The sequence below is a fragment of the Pogoniulus pusillus genome, chromosome 30, assembly GCF_015220805.1.
Source record: "Pogoniulus pusillus isolate bPogPus1 chromosome 30, bPogPus1.pri, whole genome shotgun sequence".
NCBI lineage: Eukaryota > Metazoa > Chordata > Aves > Piciformes > Lybiidae > Pogoniulus > Pogoniulus pusillus.
The window spans coordinates 1,908,674-1,925,383 of NC_087293.1; the positions used below are offsets into that span (position 1 = coordinate 1,908,674).

Here is a 16,710-nt window from a genome sequence, read left to right on the forward strand (position 1 = left end):
TTTTCTGTTTCTGGGCCATTCCCCTCTCCAGAGCCCTGGCTTCACTTAATTTCTTCCATGTTCCCTTTACTCTGCTGTTGTGAGACGGAATCACAGAATGTTAGAGGTTGGAAGGGGCCTCCCTCCAGAGTCCAACCCCACCTTGATTACTGTGTCCAGTTCTGCTGTCCTCAACAGAAGAAGGACACAGAGCTGCTGGAGTGAGGCCAGAAGAGGCCACAAAGGTGCTCCAAGGGTTGGAGCAGCTCTGCTACTAGGACAGGCTGAGGGAGCTGGGGGGTGCAGCCTGGAGAGAAGAAGGCTTCAGAGGGACTTTAGGGCTGCCTTCCACTCACTACCTGAAGGGATCCTGCAGGAAGGCTGGAGAGGGACTTGTGCTGAGGGTGTCTAGAGCCAGACCAAGGGGGAATGTTTTGAAGCTGAGGGAGAGCAGAGTTAGACTGGAGCTGAGGAAGAAGTTCTTCAGTCCGAGGGTGATGAGTCTGGAATAGGCATCTCAGGAGGGTTTTTGATACATTGAATTCTTCCATTGTGATTGTAAACCTGTTATGAACAAGTGTGTGTTTTTGTTGTAGTTCTCTGCTATAATTTACCAGTAGATTAGCTGAGTTGTGCCTCTTGATAGCTTGCAAGATAAAGACTACCTGTGTTGGAAAGAACTCTTGAGCAGCAGCTAAACATGCCTGCTAAACCAAATGTGTGTATCCTTTCCCTAAACTTGTATCTCTCTGTTTTCCTCTGGTCAGGTTCATATCTTCCTGATGGGAGTGCACTGGATCCCGATTATTACTTCTCTACAATCAGCTCCAGCTTTTCAGTTTCTCCTCTCTTCAATGGCATCAACAACAAAGAGTTCAACATCCCCCTGGAAATGCTCCGCCAGCTGCTGAACATGGTATGTACTGGGGGCATGCAGAGGCTGCAGTGAGACTGCATTCTGGAGACTCCTGCTAGGAATGGATCCAAGTTCAGGTTTAGCTTTTTGAATTGCAAATAAAAAGACTTTTTTTTTTTGTCTCTCAAGCTTTATGTTAATGTTATTTTTATGGCATTTAGTGTCATGCTTCAGTAGTCTTCCTAAAAAGTTCTCATGGAAGTTGTAAATAGTTTGGGAAATCAAAGAAGTTTATGGCAGCTTCCTCCAGTTTGTGCCCTGCAAGCCAGGTGATCTGAGGTAACTTACTGCTAGCTGCTGAAATACCCAACTGGTTTTGGCTGTGAGAATGAGACCCTTTTCTAGAAGGGTTTAGTTGCTGAGAATCACAGAATGTCAGGGACTGGAAGGGACCTTGAATGCTCAGCCAGTCCAACCCCCCTGCCACAGCAGCATCACCTGTACCAGATCACACAGGAATGCATTCAGGCAGGCCTTGAATATCTCCAGAGAGGGAGACTCCATGAACCCCCCAGCCTGGTCCAGTGCTCTGTCACCCTCACTGTGAAAAAATTCCTCCCCATGTTTCCATGGAACTTCTGTGCCTCAGCTTCCACCCATCGCCCCTTGTCCTGTTGTTGGGCATCACCCAGCAGAGCCTGGCCCCAGCCCCTTGGCACTCCCCTGCACATCTTTATAAACATTCATGAGGTCACCCCTCAGGCTCCTCCTCCTCTCCAAGCTCCCAGCCCCAGCTCCTCAGGCTCTCCTCAGAAGGAAGATGTTCCACTCCCTTAATCATTTCCATGGCTCTGTGCTGGACTCTTTCAAGCAGTTAAGCACACAAGTGCCACAAACTACTTGCCCTGGCTGCTTCTTGCCCCAGCTACTGTGCAGCATCCCACAGAGGCTCAAATCTGTTTATCCTTGTTGCAACAAGAAATTCTTGTAGCCTTGAAGTCATCTGACACTGTGGCTTGAGTTTCCTGTGCCTTGAGTTCCTACCTAAACCAGCCACAGCAAACATCAGGATTTTGTTTTCACCTCTTTCCCCTTCTGTAGGTCAAACAGATCGTTGGGGATTCTCTGCTGAAGACCTTGGATGCAGTTGTGGCTGAAGTCTCAGAGGTGTGTTTTCAAACTCCTTTTCTAGTGACTTTGGGTACTTCATTATTTGTCTTGGTTAGTAGTTTGGAAAATGAGTCTTTTCCCTGTGTAAGGTGAGAGCCTTTGCTCTCTGCAGAGCTATACTCACCCCCTCTTCTGAATTCTTGTTTACATGTGGAGGAGAACAATTATGTGGTTGGAATAAGAGGATTTATTCAGCTGTGTGATGGCAAAGACCTGATGCTGAGCAGGTTGTTTCTTCTCTCTTTCAGATGGGTGCTAGTACAGATCTCTACTATAAAGCATTCAGTGACCCTCTGTACCTTGCTCAGTTTAAAATGCTGAGGGACACATTATACTACATGAAAGGTAGAGTGTTTGGATTTATTGCCACCTATCACTTGGTATGTTTGGGATCCAAAGCATTGTGTCCTAGGTTGAGACTTATGTCTTTAAGGACTATGAAGCATAGACCTCCAAGAGATCCAGAGCAGCATTCTGAGGTTATTTCATTCCCACATTTCTTTTTGTCTTGCTTTCCTTAGGCTGGCAGCAAAGCCAGTTCGTGCTCTTCCTTCCCTCTCCCCCTGGGGAGGTGCTCTCTCCTATCTGCTAATGGGGAGGGAGTGCCACAAGCCTGTTTGGCCTGACTGAAGGAGGGGACAGTTCAGGCCTGGCCAGCCTGAGATAGCCTAACAATGAGGGGAGGAAGAAAGAGCACTGGGGCTTATGGTGGACCCCAGGAGGGAGAAGAAAAGGGCTTCTGGGGTTTTGGTCTGCTTGGAGGAAGGCTTGGAAGAATGTTAAGGCTTGAAGGGATTCTCTGTGTGTTTCATATGCTTCTGCACTGCCTTGCACGGTGGTTTGTAGTTATTGGTAGCCTCTTCTGTTCAATCTTTGAATGTGTTCTGTATTTCTATCCAATCCGGGGGGTGGGGGTGGTGGTTTAATTACTTTGAAAGTAATTTTAGAGCTCTGTCTTCCCCCACTGTCCCTTTAAACAAAGACAGTATGCTGCCTGCATTGTATCAAGTGCTGCAGCACCAAGATTTGCATCTCCTGGGAACTTCACGTGTGCTCCAAAAGTTGGATTTGGAAATGTTTCCATGTAAAATGTTGCTATTGAGATAGAAGAGATTCAAAAAAACCAAAACACCCAACATTTTGAGCACCACTGAGAGGGTTAATAGATGGCTGCTTATGCTGGACTCTGCTATGAAATTTATCTTCTAGGCAGGGGCTGAACTTCAGGGAAGAATTTCTTTTATAGCAGTGCACTTTATATATGTTGTCGTTCTGATGCACTGACTCACATCCTTCTGGTACAATGCCATTTCCTTTCCTTTCTTTAGATCTTCCCAACTCGTTTGTGAAGGAAATCCATGATTTTGTACTAGAGCAATTCAACAGCAGTCAGTCAGAGCTGCAGAAAATCCTTCACGACGTGGATCGGCTGCACAACGAACTGAGCCCTCTGAAGCTGCGCTGTCAGGCCAATGCTGCCTGTGTGGATCTCATGGTGTGGGCTGTCAAAGATGAGCAAAGTAAAAATAAGCCCTTCAGGGTCTGCAATGTCTCTAGGGGGTTTTAAGGTGTAGGAATAGAATCATAGAATGGTTTAGGTTGGAAGGAACCTCAGAGATCATCCAGTTCCAACCCCCGCCATAGGCAGGGATGCCTCCCGCTAAAACAGGTCACTCAAGGCTTCATCCATCCAGCCTGGCCTTGAACACTTCCAGGGAGGGAGCATCCACAACCTCCTTGGGCAACTCAGAAGTTCTCTGAGTGTAGATAGTGCTTAGAGAAATATAAAATAAACTTCAGTGGAGTAGTCTTTGCTGTTAGAATGCAAGAGTAGAAGTGTCAGAAAGCTGCCAGGGGAGTTGGCTGGGTGATGAGAGATCACAGAGATGGAGTCAAAAAGCTCCTAGTATGAGGAGAATTAAGCTGATCTATTTTCTGTATTGGTCTGGAGATTCCTTTACATGTTGGGTTGTGTGTAGGCTGTTAATGAATCTGCTAAAGGAAGTGTTTCTTTTGGATTGTACTTTCTGTGTGTCAGGTGCAGAAAACCTGTGCATCAAGTTATCGGAGAAGCTGCAGTCAAAAACCTCAAGCAAAGTCATCATTGCTCACTTGCCACTGCTGATTTGCTGTTTGCAGGTCTGTCTTTACAGCATTTGACACTGTCAGTGAGTCACAGTCTGAGGGGTTGTACAGCTTGCTAGAAGAACACCTTTGCTTTTGATATTACAGGATCACAGGATGTTAGGGGTTGGAAGGGGCCTTCACAGATCACCGAGTCCAACCCCCTGCCTGAGCAGGGTCATAGAATCTAGCACAGGTCACACAGGAATGCATCCAGACAGGGCTGGAAAGGCTCCAGAGAAGGAGGCTTCACAACCTCTCTAGCCAGCCTGTGCTAGGTGGGACCCTTAGGGTAAAGAAGTTCTTCCTCATGTCACTGTGGAACTTCCTGTGCTGTAGTTTACATCCACTGCCCCTTGTCCTGTCACAGGGCACAACTGAAAAGAATTTGTCCCATCAGTGGGACAAACTACATTGGGATTTCAGGGGTCTGATATGAAAACAAGAGATGCAGTAGGGTAGTACTTCCAAAATTGTCTTAGCTCAACTACTTCTCAAAGAGTGATCTTCACAAGGGGGGAGTTAACTAGTACTTAGCTTCTGGAACATTCAGTTTCTTAGTCATCACATAGGTAGTTGAAATACTGGGGCCAGCAGATCACTGAGCTTTAAGACTTAAGGTTTGGCTATTCTAAGTTTCATGTCTTCTTAGGGCATTTACAGCCCTACAGATGTGTTTTCCAGCTGGTAGTAAGTAACCAGGAGTCTCTACATGTTGGAACTTGCCCAGTACCTCTGATTTTATGGAGTGCAGCTCATTTCATGTAACTCCTGTGAAATCACCCAGGAGGAAAGCAGCAAGGCTCAACTGCATGCAGCACTCATAGCATCAGAGAACATGAGGCTTGAATCTCCTGTTTAAAAACTGAACCTCAGAGCTCTGTGTGCTTTGGTTTGGGTGGGTTTGTACTGAGCTGAAGTTGCAAGCCCAAGCTGCTGTTAGGTTCTAAAGCTGTTCCCTTTCCTCTCTTTGTTTGTTTGTGTAGGGTCTGGGCCGTTTGTGCGAGAGGTTCCCTGTTGTGGTTCATTCTGTCAATCCATCCTTGAGAGACTTCCTTGTGATACCTTCCCCAGTGCTTGTGAAGCTTTACAAGTATCACAGCCAGTATCACACAGGTAAAGGAGCAAAAGGCCACGTTCCAGAGGAGATTCTGCTCAGTGTGGCTTTGTGGTGCCTTTGGGTATTTTGTGGGGATACAGCTGCAGGGGGAAATGGAGATGCATTTGTGGTTGTGTTTTGGGGAGAGATGGAGAGGGAGACTGCAAATACACTTTTGGTAGCATCACAGAAGTGACCTCTGGAGGTCATCCAGTCCAACTCCCCTGCCAGGGCAGGATCACCTGGGGCAGGTCACACCAAAACGCATCCAGGTGGGTTTTGAATGTCTCCAGAGCAGGAGATTCTGCAGCCTCTCCAGGGCTCTGGCACCTTCACAGTGAAAAGGTTTTTCCTCATGTTTGCATAAGACCTCTTCTGCTCCAGCTTGCATCCACTGCCCCTTGTCCTATCATTGGACATCCCTGAGAAGACCCTAGACAGAAGTGTATTTAAAGGTAAACAGTGCTTCTAGAACTGCTTTTTATCCTAGCAGCAACCTTGCTGTGTCTGTTGTAATGAAACCAGGGTAAGATCACCAACAGCTGCCGTGCTGAAGGCTCTATTACAGGTCAACCTGTGCTCACTTCAGGGCTGTTTTCTTAGGGCTTTGTCCTCATCAGCCTTTGGAAACCTCCAAGGACATATAGGCTACAACCTGGCCCAGTGCATAATCATCCTTAAAGTGAGGGGAGAGAGAAATGACATATCCAGCTGGAACCTCCTTTCTTTCAAATCAGGGCTGTTGTGTCTCGTTCTTCCACAGAGCCTTCTCCTGTGCCCTTGAAACCCTACTTCACACTCTGGAAGGCAGCCAGGTCTGTCCAAAGCTACCTCTTCTCCAGGCTGAAGGAGTCTGTGCTCCTCACACTCTCCATACAGGTCCTGTGCTCCAGCCCCATGACCATCTAGGTGGCATTTGAGAGATTTTCTGATGTTCTTAAGCTGCAATGTCAGGTTATGATGTCCAAAAGGAAAGTCTTCTGTTGAAATCACTTGCTAATGCAGAAGCAGTATCATCATGCTAAAGCAGAGTAGGTAAAATGAGACCTGAAGGTGACTCAATTTAGAGTAATTATTTAGGCACATTGTAGCTATTGACAACATCTGCACTTCCAAAGCTCTTCACTGCAGCTCTCTGAGCTGTGCCCTCACCACAGGCTGCTCTGCCTGGGTGCTCTCATCTTTGGGGTGGGGGAACCTACTTTAAGTGATGTTGATTTCTGTACTCTTGTGTTCTTAGTAGGTGGTAATGACATCAAGATTAGTGTAACCAATGAACATTCAGAGTCCACCCTCAGTGTGATGCCTGGCAAGAAAAGTCAACCATCCATGTATGAGCAGCTGCGTGACATCGCCATAGACAACATCTGCAGGTGAGAGAGACCTGCACCACATGTCCTGCTTCCTTAGCAGAAGTGTTGTGACCCTCTAGAAGGTGCTGCTCTGGGCCTCTGGAAAGGCTTTTGGCCTTTTTTTGATTGTAACTTCATTTCAATTCAGGCACCTTTTGGTTCTGTTTATGTTCTAACTGTAAAACGATAGTTCAGTGTCGTTGTTTTGCTTCCCAGGTACCTAATTGGTGCAGTCTCTGTTTCAGTTCTCAGCAGGGGGTTCTTTTCTATTTAGATTATGACGTTGAGAGAGGATAGTGGGCAGAGTTGTTTTGGTTGGAAAGGGCCTCTGAGATCATCTAGTCCAACCATCACCTCTGCACCACCATGGCCACTAAACTATGCACCCAGGTGCCATGCTCAGATGTTTCTTGAACACCTCTGTGGGTGGTGTTCTGCAGCCTGTTCTGATGTCTAGAGAGCTAGAGAGAGCTGGAGGGAAGACACATAGCTGGTGACTCGAGACAAAAGGGTTGCTGTTTCTAAAGCAGCAGGGTCTGAATTTACCTTGTAGCATGTTGGCACTTTGTTGTTTGTGGAGACAGAAGCAGTAGAAACTCCACTCTCAAAGCATGTCTGCAGCCTTCCTAGGTAGTCAGTTCTTAAACTTAAGTGTAAACCTCTTTCCCTTGTACCTGCTGTGTACCAGTGGTGGTGAATGGTGCCACATCCAGCTGGCAGCTGTCACTAGTGGTGTCCCTCAGGGATCAGTGCTGGGCCCCATCCTCTTTAACATCTTCATAGATGATCTGGATGAGGGCATCGAGTCAGTCATCAGCAAGTGTGCAGATGACACTAAACTGGGGGCAGATGTGGCTGGGTTGGAGGGCAGAAGGGCTCTGCAGCAGGACCTTGACCACCTGCACAGATGGGCAGAGTCCAAGGGGATGGAGTTCAATAGCTCCAAGTGCAGGGTGCTGCACTTTGGCCACAGCAACCCCATGCAGAGATACAGGCTGGGGTCGGAGTGGCTGAGAGCAGCCAGACAGAGATGGATCTGGGGGTGCTGATTGATACCTGCCTGAACATGAGCCAGCAGTGTGCCCAGGTGGCCAAGAGAGCCAGTGGCATCCTGGCCTGCATCAGGAATGGTGTGGTCAACAGGAGCAGGGAGGTGACTCTGCCCCTGTACTCTGCACTGGTTAGACCACACCTTGAGTGCTGTGTTCAGTTCTGGGCCCCCCAGTTTAGGAGGGACATTGAGATGCTTGAGCGTGTCCAGAGAAGGGCGATGAGGCTGGGGAGAGGCCTTGAGCACAGCCCTACGAGGAGAGGCTGAGGGAGCTGGGATTGGTTAGCCTGGAGAAGAGGAGGCTCAGGGGAGACCTCATTGCTGTCTACAACTACCTGAGGGGAGGTTGTGGCCAGGAGGAGGTTGCTCTCTTCTCTCAGGTGGCCAGCACCAGAACGAGAGGACACAGCCTCAGGCTGTGCCAGGGGAGATTTAGGCTGGAGGTGAGGAGAAAGTTCTTCCCTGAGAGAGTCATTGGACACTGGAATGGGCTGCCCGGGGAGGTGGTGGAGTCGCCGTCCCTGGAGCTGTTCAAGGCAGGACTGGACGTGGCACTTGGTGCCATGGTCTGGCCTTGAGCTCTGTGGTAAAGGGTTGGACTTGATGATCTGTGAGGTCTCTTCCAATCCTAATAATACTGTGATACTGTATTTTTTTCCCCTCTGGCTGTTGTGACAAGTTCTCTGCTTGTTGTGTTTCCAGGTGCTTGAAAGCTGGCTTGACTATAGATTCTGTGATCGTGGAGGCCTTTCTTGCCAGTTTGTCTAACCGGCTGTACATCTCTCAAGAGAGTGATAAGTAAGTTGTCAGCCATCAAACCAACTTTGCCTTCACTCAATCAACCCAAAGCTTCTATCTTAAAACAAGTACAAGCAGCATTGTTTTACAATTAAGCATCTATGTGATGAGTCAGCTTCTGTGTGGGGTCAAGATCTTCCCATGCAAATCTTGGCAGAGCTGACCCTTGTTTTCATACTGAGAGCTGTAGGTTTGGTTTTATCTGATTGAATCAGCAAATCTTTGCTATGTGTTAGCCAGTTATGACTCATAGATTGACAGATATTCTCTCAGCTGCATCTTTAAAGCTTCAACTGCCTTGTGTGGCTTGATACAGCTTGTCACTTCCAGCAGTTGACTTGCCAAGTTTTCAAGGGACTCACCAACAAGTAAACCTCCAGCAGAAAGTCCTTTCATGGCTGGTCTGAGTCTCCTGTTGTGAAGTTCTGCTGAACATTTAACCTCTTTTCACTATTGTCTCCAGCACAAGTCTGTTCATGGATTAGTGTGGGGTTTGGGGGAGATGTTTTTGGTTTTCATCTTGAAAACCAACTTAGAATCATAGAATTGGTTGGGGTTGGAAGGGACCACAAGGAGCAGCCAGTTCCAATGCCCCTGCCATGCCCAGGGACACCCTACCCTAGAGCAGGCTGCATACAGCCTCAGCCAGCCTGGCCTTAAACACTTCCAGGGATGGGGCCTCAAGCACCTCCCTGGGCAACCCCTGCCAGGCTCTCACCACTCTCATGCTCAACAACTTCCTCCTCACCTCCAGCCTCACTCTCCCCACCTCCAGCTTTGCTCCATTCCCCCCAGTCCTGGCACTCCCTGAGAGCCTAAAATGTCCCTCCCCAGCATTTTTGTAGGCCCTCTTCAGATCCTGGAAGGCCACAAGAAGGTTGCCTGGGAGCCTCCTCTGCTCCAGCCTGCACAACCCCAACTCTTTCAGTCTGTCCTGGATGCAGTACTGCAGGTGCAGGTAGATCTCTAGTGCTAGTGGTGGGAATGGATGTGTGTGTAGAGTGGCAATGTTAAAGCTGTTAGTGGTGTTTAAGTTTAAATTCTTTCTTAGATGAAGTGCTTGGAGGTCTGTGGAGCTGTTCAATAGTTACATGCAAGGTTTTGGGGTTGTTTGTTTGTTTGTTTTTTCTAATAGGGAAGCTCATTTGATTCCTGACCACACAATTCGTGCTCTAGGGCACATTGCAGTGGCACTGAGGGACACCCCAAAAATGATGGAACCCATCCTACAGATCCTACAGCAGAAGTTCTGCCAACCACCTTCTCACCTTGATGTTCTCATCATTGATCAGCTGGGCTGCTTGGTCATCACTGGAAATGTAAGGAAAGAGCTGACCTAGAGAGTGCCATTTTGTGATCCCTTTAGTTCAGAGGAAACATTTCAGAAACTACATTTGCAGAAGTTTATTAAGGTTTTCCTGCTCCCGTGGCACCTCTGCTCCAGCTGGCACCCAGTGCCCCTTGTCTTGTCATTGCACATCCCTGGGCAGAGCCTGGTGCCATCCTCCCAACGCTGCTCTACACGTTTTTAACAGCAGCACTGAGGGCAGCCCTCAGCCTCCTCTGCTCCAAGCCCCAGCTTCCTCAGCCTGGCCTCACAGGAGATGATCACTGCCTGCAGCAGCTTGGGGGCTCTGAGCTGAGCTCTCTGCAACGCTTCCCTGATGTCCTTTTTGAACTGAGAAGCCCAGAACTGGACACAATATTCCAGCTGTGGCCTCAGCAGGGCAGAGCAGAGGGACGGCAGAACCTCTCTGACCTACTCACCACAGCCCTTCCAATCCACCCTAAGATGCCTTTGTCCCCAAGGGCACATTGCTGCCTGGTGAGCATCCTTCTGCCCACCAGAAGTTTACCTTCTCTGAATGTAATTCTGAGGACTCAGAAGGCTGAGTTAAAAATGTCCATCAGGAAGGAGGAGTTAAAGAACTTTGCAATTTGAACAGTTAAAACCACTTCCACTGGGTGCTTGATGGAAGCCAAAACTCTCAGTCTAGAGGCTTCTCAGAAGAGCTTGATAATACTTAGTGTGTTTTATAGGCTCGTTGAGTTTGTATTCAGTAGGTTCTGCTCAGTGATTTGGGCTTTGTTTTTGTCTTCACAGCAATACATTTACCAGGAAGTGTGGAACCTCTTTCAGCAGATCAGTGTTAAAGCAAGCTCAGTGGTTTACTCTGCCACAAAAGATTACAAGGATCATGGATACAGGTAACTCTCAGCTGTCTGGATGCTCTACCCAGTGTCCTTTGTGCCACACCAGGGGTTGTCACTTTATCCCAGTCTAACTTTTATAGTGAGGCTATAATTAGTACTCTTTGCTTCTAAAAAGTAAAATGTTAGTTCAGAAATACAGCACTTTTTAACCTAGGGATGCCTAAAAGTGATTTCCACTGCAGGGGATTCTGATTGACTCTTTGGCCTCCATAAGAAGCTAATGTTTGTAAATGATAATTGACATTGATGCTTTGTGTGTGGGGAAATGAATCTCTTAGCCTAGCAAAGCTGTTGAAGTTTCACTGAGGTTTCTGTGGGGGAGGATTTTGGGTGTTGTTAGCCATTGACAAGGTAATTCTTAGTGTGTAAGTGTGCATTTTAGTTCCTGCTCTGCCTGAAGGCTATCCCTCCTGCCTTGGTTGGGGTGGGTATCTCTCAGTGTAGTGTGTGAATAACCAAGAGGTCAGTTCCTGTGAACATTTCAACATCCTCTGGCCCAATGCAGCCATCCTCTGGCCCACAGTGACTGATGCTGCTTTTGATTCTGCTCCAGAAGGTTCCCAGTCCAGCAGCTCTTTGCTGCTCGTTGGCTGCAGCCATATCTGCTACAGGAAATTGATGTCCTTTTGGCTGTGACAGCATCAAAAATGAAGTGTCCTCTGGAGGCAAAGTTTACAAAGCATTTTTCACTTCAGTGCTGAGTGCATTTCAGTTAGCAGCAAAGTGAGGAGCCACCAATCCTTAAAAACACCAAACCAGCTCTCCTGAGTGAAAAACTGCCAGTTGCAAGAGTTATTAGGACATTACTATGTCAGACTCCACCTGGAGTCCTGTGTACAGTTCTGGAGCCCTCAGCACAAGGAGGACATTGAACTGTTAGAGCAAGACCAGAGGAGGGCCACAAAGATGCCCAGAGGGCTGCAGCAGCTCTGCTCTGAGGACAGGCTTACAAGAGTTGAGGCTCTTCAGCCTGGGGAAGAGAAGGCTTCGAGGAGACCTTGTAGTGGCCTTCCAGTATCTGGAGAGGACCTACAAGAAGGCTGAGGAGAGACTATTTACAAGGTCTGGTAGTGACAGGACAAGGGCTAATGGGTTTAAACTGGCAGAGGGGAAATTCAAACTAGATGTTAGGAAAGGGCTATTTCCAGTGAGGGTGGGAACAGGTTGCCCATGGAGGTTGTGGATGGTCCCTGCCTGGAGGTGTTCAAGGCCAGGTTGGATGAGGCCTTGAGCGACTTGTTCTATTGGGAGGTGTCGCTGCCTATGGCAGGGGGTTGGAACTGATCCTTGTGGTCCTTTCCAACCCAAACCATTCTGTGATTATGAAGAGAGGACTGAAAACAGGGCTTTGGGGAGCTGCTTGTTCATAGCTGTTCTCTCTCCTCAGGCACTGCTCCTTAGCCGTCATTAACGCCCTTGCTAACATCGCTGCTAACATCCAAGGAGAACACCTTGTGGATGAACTTCTGATGAACCTGCTGGAACTCTTTGTTCAGCTTGGGCTGGAAGGAAAGAGGGCCAGTGAGAGGGCAAGTGAAAAAGGACCAGCCCTGAAGGTCAGATATTCACTGGTTTGTATTCACTGAATTTTAACTGGATGCAGCTCTGCACCTGCACAGCCAGCACAAGTAAAGCATGAATACAAGTGCTGAACATGAGCCAGCAGTGTGCCCAGGTGGCCAAGAGAGCCAGAGGCATCCTGGCCTGCATCAGGAATGGTGTGGTCAGCAGGAGCAGGGAGGTCATTCTGCCCCTGTACTCTGCACTGGTTAGATCACACCTTGAGTGCTGTGTTCAGTTCTGGGCCCCCCAGTTTAGGAGGGACATTGAGATGCTTGAGCGTGTCCAGAGAAGGGCAACGAGGCTGGGGAGAGGCCTTGAGCACAGCCCTACGAGGAGAGGCTGAGGGAGCTGGGATTGGTTAGCCTGGAGAAGAGGAGGCTCAGGGGTGACCTTATTGCTGTCTACAACTACCTGAGGGGTGGTTGTGGCCAGGAGGAGGTTGCTCTCTTCTCTCAGGTGGCCAGCACCAGAACGAGAGGACACAGCCTCAGGCTGCACCAGGGGAGATTTAGGCTGGAGGTGAGGAGAAAGTTCTTCCCTGAGAGAGTCATTGGACACTGGAATGGGCTGCCCGGGGAGGTGGTGGAGTCGCCGTCCCTGGAGCTGTTCAAGGCAGGACTGGACGTGGCACTTGGTGCCATGGTCTGGCCTTGAGCTCTGTGGTAAAGGGTTGGACTTGATGATCTGTGAGGTCTCTTCCAACCTTGGTGATACTGTGAAGTGAATTTTCTGTGTGTCTGAACCAGCCCCTCACTCAGAAGAAAATCAGACTTCCTTCAACTTAAGAATGTTCTGATCATGAACTGAGTGTCCTTCAAACACCTGCAGATCTCTGCAGTGGTGTCCCTCTTGTCCAGCAGAGTCTGATTTGTGCGAGGCTGAGGAGACCATCCAGAGTGCTGAGCTGTTGGAGACAGAGCTGCAAAGGGAAATACAGAATGCTGAGTCCTGGACTCCTCATAATACTTCTTGGAGTGTCTTTAGATGTGACAGAATTCTAATTCTAGTGGTCTCATGGGATCATAGGAAAATGCAGTTTGGAAGGGACCTCAGGAGGTCATTAGGCCAAACTGCAGGTCAGTGTAGCCAGTTTCTGTTGGATGCTGAATTGCTCTAAGTGGATGCAGCTTGATTGTTGTTGTTTTTTTCCCCCAAGGTCCAAGCTGCTGCAGGCTTATAATGGAAACAGTGCAGTGAAGTGGGTGGAAAACACTTGTTTAAATTCTCTGCTGACTTTAGGAGTGCTTTATTTAGAGAGCAAGATTACCACAAGAAGCTTGCCAGAGAAAGAGGAGACTTCTCCCTTTGGTAGGGTAGGAATGCTTTGCAGAAGAGTCAATCTGACTGGCTGTGAAATAGAGAGCTTTTCAAATGCACTGACCTAAGGATGTCTGCAGACAGGAAAATCTCTGCTTGACTTTTGGTGGATTTGAGCTAGGAGGCAGTGTTTCTTTATTCTGAAGATACTGGTAGCAGGTTTTGGTGGAACACTCTAGATTCACTCTTCTGGTTGTCTCAGCTTGCATCTCTACTCAGACTGCAGCAGTGTCGTCTGTCCTGATGCTAGCAAGAGTTACAGTGACCTTTTTTTCCAGTCATTTCTGCCCCTTAGAGTGACTTCAGTGTTGTTATTACCTCCAAAAACATCTAAGGAGATGTCTTTTGTTTTGCTTTATCTCAGGCACTACAGGAAAGATAGCTGGAATGTGTTTGAGTTGGGTTGTAGCCTTATTGTCGCATCTCAAAACTATTTGTCTGCACTTTCCTCCTCTTCCTTTTTTCCTCTTTCTTTCTTCCCTCCCCTTGCCCCTTCCTTTTTCCAAGAGCAAATGCAGTCATTACTTGGAGTGCAATTGAAAGCATCCTCAGGAGTGAAAGGAGATTTATTTTCCTGCTTCTTACATTTCCCTGGAGAGGGCAGCTCACCCTGCCGGAATGAGCATTGAGCCTGGTGTCTGGAGAGGGCAGCTCACCCTGCTGGAGTGAGCACTGAGCCTGGTGTCTGGAGGGGTCAGCTCACCCTGCTGGAATGAGCACTGAGCCTGGTGTCTGGAGAGGGCAGCTCACCCTGCTGGAATAGCACTGAGCCTGGTGTCTGGAGAGGGCAGCTCACCCTGCTGGAATAAGAAGCACTGAGCCTGGTGTCTGGAGAGGGCAGCTCACCCTGCTGGAATAGCACTGAGCCTGGTGTCTGGAGAGGGCAGCTCACCCTGCTGGAGTGAGCACTGAGCCTGGTGTCTGGAGAGGGCAGCTCACCCTGCTGGAATGAGCACTGAGCCTGGTGCCTTTTTGCAGACTTGTTGGTTTTGGCTTCATTTTGGTAGTCAAATTAGACTCTTGGTAAACATGTGCCACTTGTTTGTGGACACCCATTTGAGTGGAGCATTTCTCTTGCAGTCAGTGGGTGTCAGAGTAGACATGGCATCAAGGAGTATTTTACCACCCCCTTTAGCTCAAGGCATAACATCCAACTTGCAAATATAGCAGACCTTGTGCTGAAAGAGGAAAACCTCCTTTCCATCATTTCAGTCCATGAGGAGTCACCTCAACAGCTGTTTTCACAGAATCTCAGGATGTTAGGGGTTGGAAGTGACCTTGAAAGATTGTCCACTTCAACCCCTCTGCCAGAGCAGGATTACCCAGGGCAGGCCACACAGGAACACATCCAGGCAGGTTTGGAATGTCTCCAGAGAAGGAGTCTCCACAACCTGTCTGTGCAGCCTGCTCCAGGGCTCCAACACCCTCACAGCAAAAGACTTTTTCCTTAGAATCACAGAATCAAGCAGGTTGGAAGTGACCTCCAAGATCACCCAGCCCAACCTAGCACCCAGCCCCAGCCAGTCACCCAGACCATGGCACTAAGGCACCGTCCCTGGAGGTTTTCAAGCAAAGCCTGGATGAGGCACTTGGTGCCATGGTCTGGTTGACTGGCTAGGGCTGGGTGCTAGGTTGGACTGGATGAGCTTGGAGGTCTCTTCCAACCTGGTTAATTCTATGATTCTAAGTGCCCCAGCCAGGCTTGGCTTCAACACCTCCAGGCACGGCCACTCCACCACCTCCCTGGGCAGCCCATTCCAATGCCAATCACTCTCTCTGCCAACAACTTCCTCCTAACATCCAGCCTAGACCTGCCCTGGCACAACTTGAGAATCTGTCCCCTTGTTCTGTTGCTGCTTGCCTGGCAGAAGAGTCCAACCCCGCCTGGCTACAACCTCCCTTAATGTAGTTGTAGACAGCAATGAGCTCTGCCCTGAGCCTCCTCTGCTGCAGGCTGCACACCCCCAGCTCCCTCAGCCTCTCCTCACAGGGCTGTGCTCCAGGCCTCTCCCCATCTTTGTCACCCTTCTCCAGACACATTCCAGTATCTCAGCATCTCTCTTATGTTCACATGGAACCTCTTCTGCTCCACCTTGCACTCCTTGCCCCTTGTCCTTTCGTTGGACATCACTGAGAAGAGCCTTTGAAGGGCTCCTGGGTGTCTCAGGGTGTCTTTGGATTTCTGGGCTGCCCTCTGGACCACCTTGTGCACATCCACTGAGATGATACCGAGCTGTAGCTGGCAGTGTCTGTTTTCATTGGCATAGGCAGTAGGAATGTTTGATGCTCAAACTAAATCTTGCAGCAAGTATTTTAGAAGTGCTTTTGGAGATGTTTTGATAAGTTCCTTGTTTCTGTTGCAGGCTTCCAGCAGCGCTGGGAATCTGGGTGTGCTCATTCCTGTTATTGCTGTGGTGAGTATCCACTGTTTGCTTTGCTGCAAACATTTTTTTCTTGCTGCTCTTTCATGGTCCAGCACTTTGGTTAACAGCTAGTGCAGAAGTTTGCCAAAGTGTAACTAGTAATTCAGTCAGAACTTGGTGTGCAACCCTTCTAGATCTCCAGCAGAGCATTTGCTGTGCCCAGGCTGGCTTTCCATGTCTGTAAGTCTGCTTGCCTGACTGACATAGCTTCTCCAAAAAGGAGTCTAAAAGACCTAGAAACAAACTTAAACTTACTGGAGAACAAACAAAAAACCACCCAGCACATCACTTTATTACCTCCTGAAGCTGAATTCTCCTGCACAGCTGATGAGAACAGCTCTTGCAAACCTGCAGCCAGCGTGCCTGCTTGCAGCTTGCTTCTACTACACAGCCATTGAGAAGCAGAAGCAGATAACTCATTTCATACTCTGCTCTTCCACACCTCTTTACTGAAGCTTTTCAAAGAGAAGAGCCTAAACTTAGCATCAGTTAAAGATCAAAGAACTGCTCCTTTGCTTCTCCTGTCTGTCCCACCAGCTTCCAGCATCAGCTCTTCCTGAGTTTACCAGGGCCAGACCCTCGCTGTACAGAAGTGTGTTTGTCCCTGTCTTGACTTGCTGTGACTCGAGAGGTGGTCAGGTTTTGCACATAGTGCCTACTCCTGGGATGGGAGATATGTTCTAGTGAGCCTTACCTTCTAGCAGTCACTAATGCCAGCACTGATTTGAGTGAAAGCAGATTGAGAAGAGGTTAGTGCTTGTTGG

The 16,710-nt window shown here is 48.6% G+C and overlaps 1 protein-coding gene across 2 annotated transcripts in view; it reads left to right on the forward strand.

The window, feature by feature from the left end:
- The window catches only part of PI4KA (phosphatidylinositol 4-kinase alpha), a 93,984-nt gene that overhangs the window by 14,350 nt on the left and 62,924 nt on the right, over positions 1-16,710 (forward strand). The window contains exons 8-19 of one of the 2 annotated variants that reach the window (XM_064168770.1): positions 747-895; positions 1,937-2,002; positions 2,254-2,350; positions 3,334-3,525; positions 4,044-4,144; positions 5,116-5,245; positions 6,469-6,601; positions 8,334-8,429; positions 9,565-9,748; positions 10,534-10,637; positions 12,031-12,199; positions 15,887-15,937. In XM_064168770.1, the coding sequence (XP_064024840.1) occupies positions 747-895; positions 1,937-2,002; positions 2,254-2,350; positions 3,334-3,525; positions 4,044-4,144; positions 5,116-5,245; positions 6,469-6,601; positions 8,334-8,429; positions 9,565-9,748; positions 10,534-10,637; positions 12,031-12,199; positions 15,887-15,937 (1,472 nt within the window). The remainder of the gene's footprint in view (positions 1-746; positions 896-1,936; positions 2,003-2,253; positions 2,351-3,333; positions 3,526-4,043; positions 4,145-5,115; positions 5,246-6,468; positions 6,602-8,333; positions 8,430-9,564; positions 9,749-10,533; positions 10,638-12,030; positions 12,200-15,886; positions 15,938-16,710) is intronic. The other variant, XM_064168771.1, reaches the window with a different exon arrangement.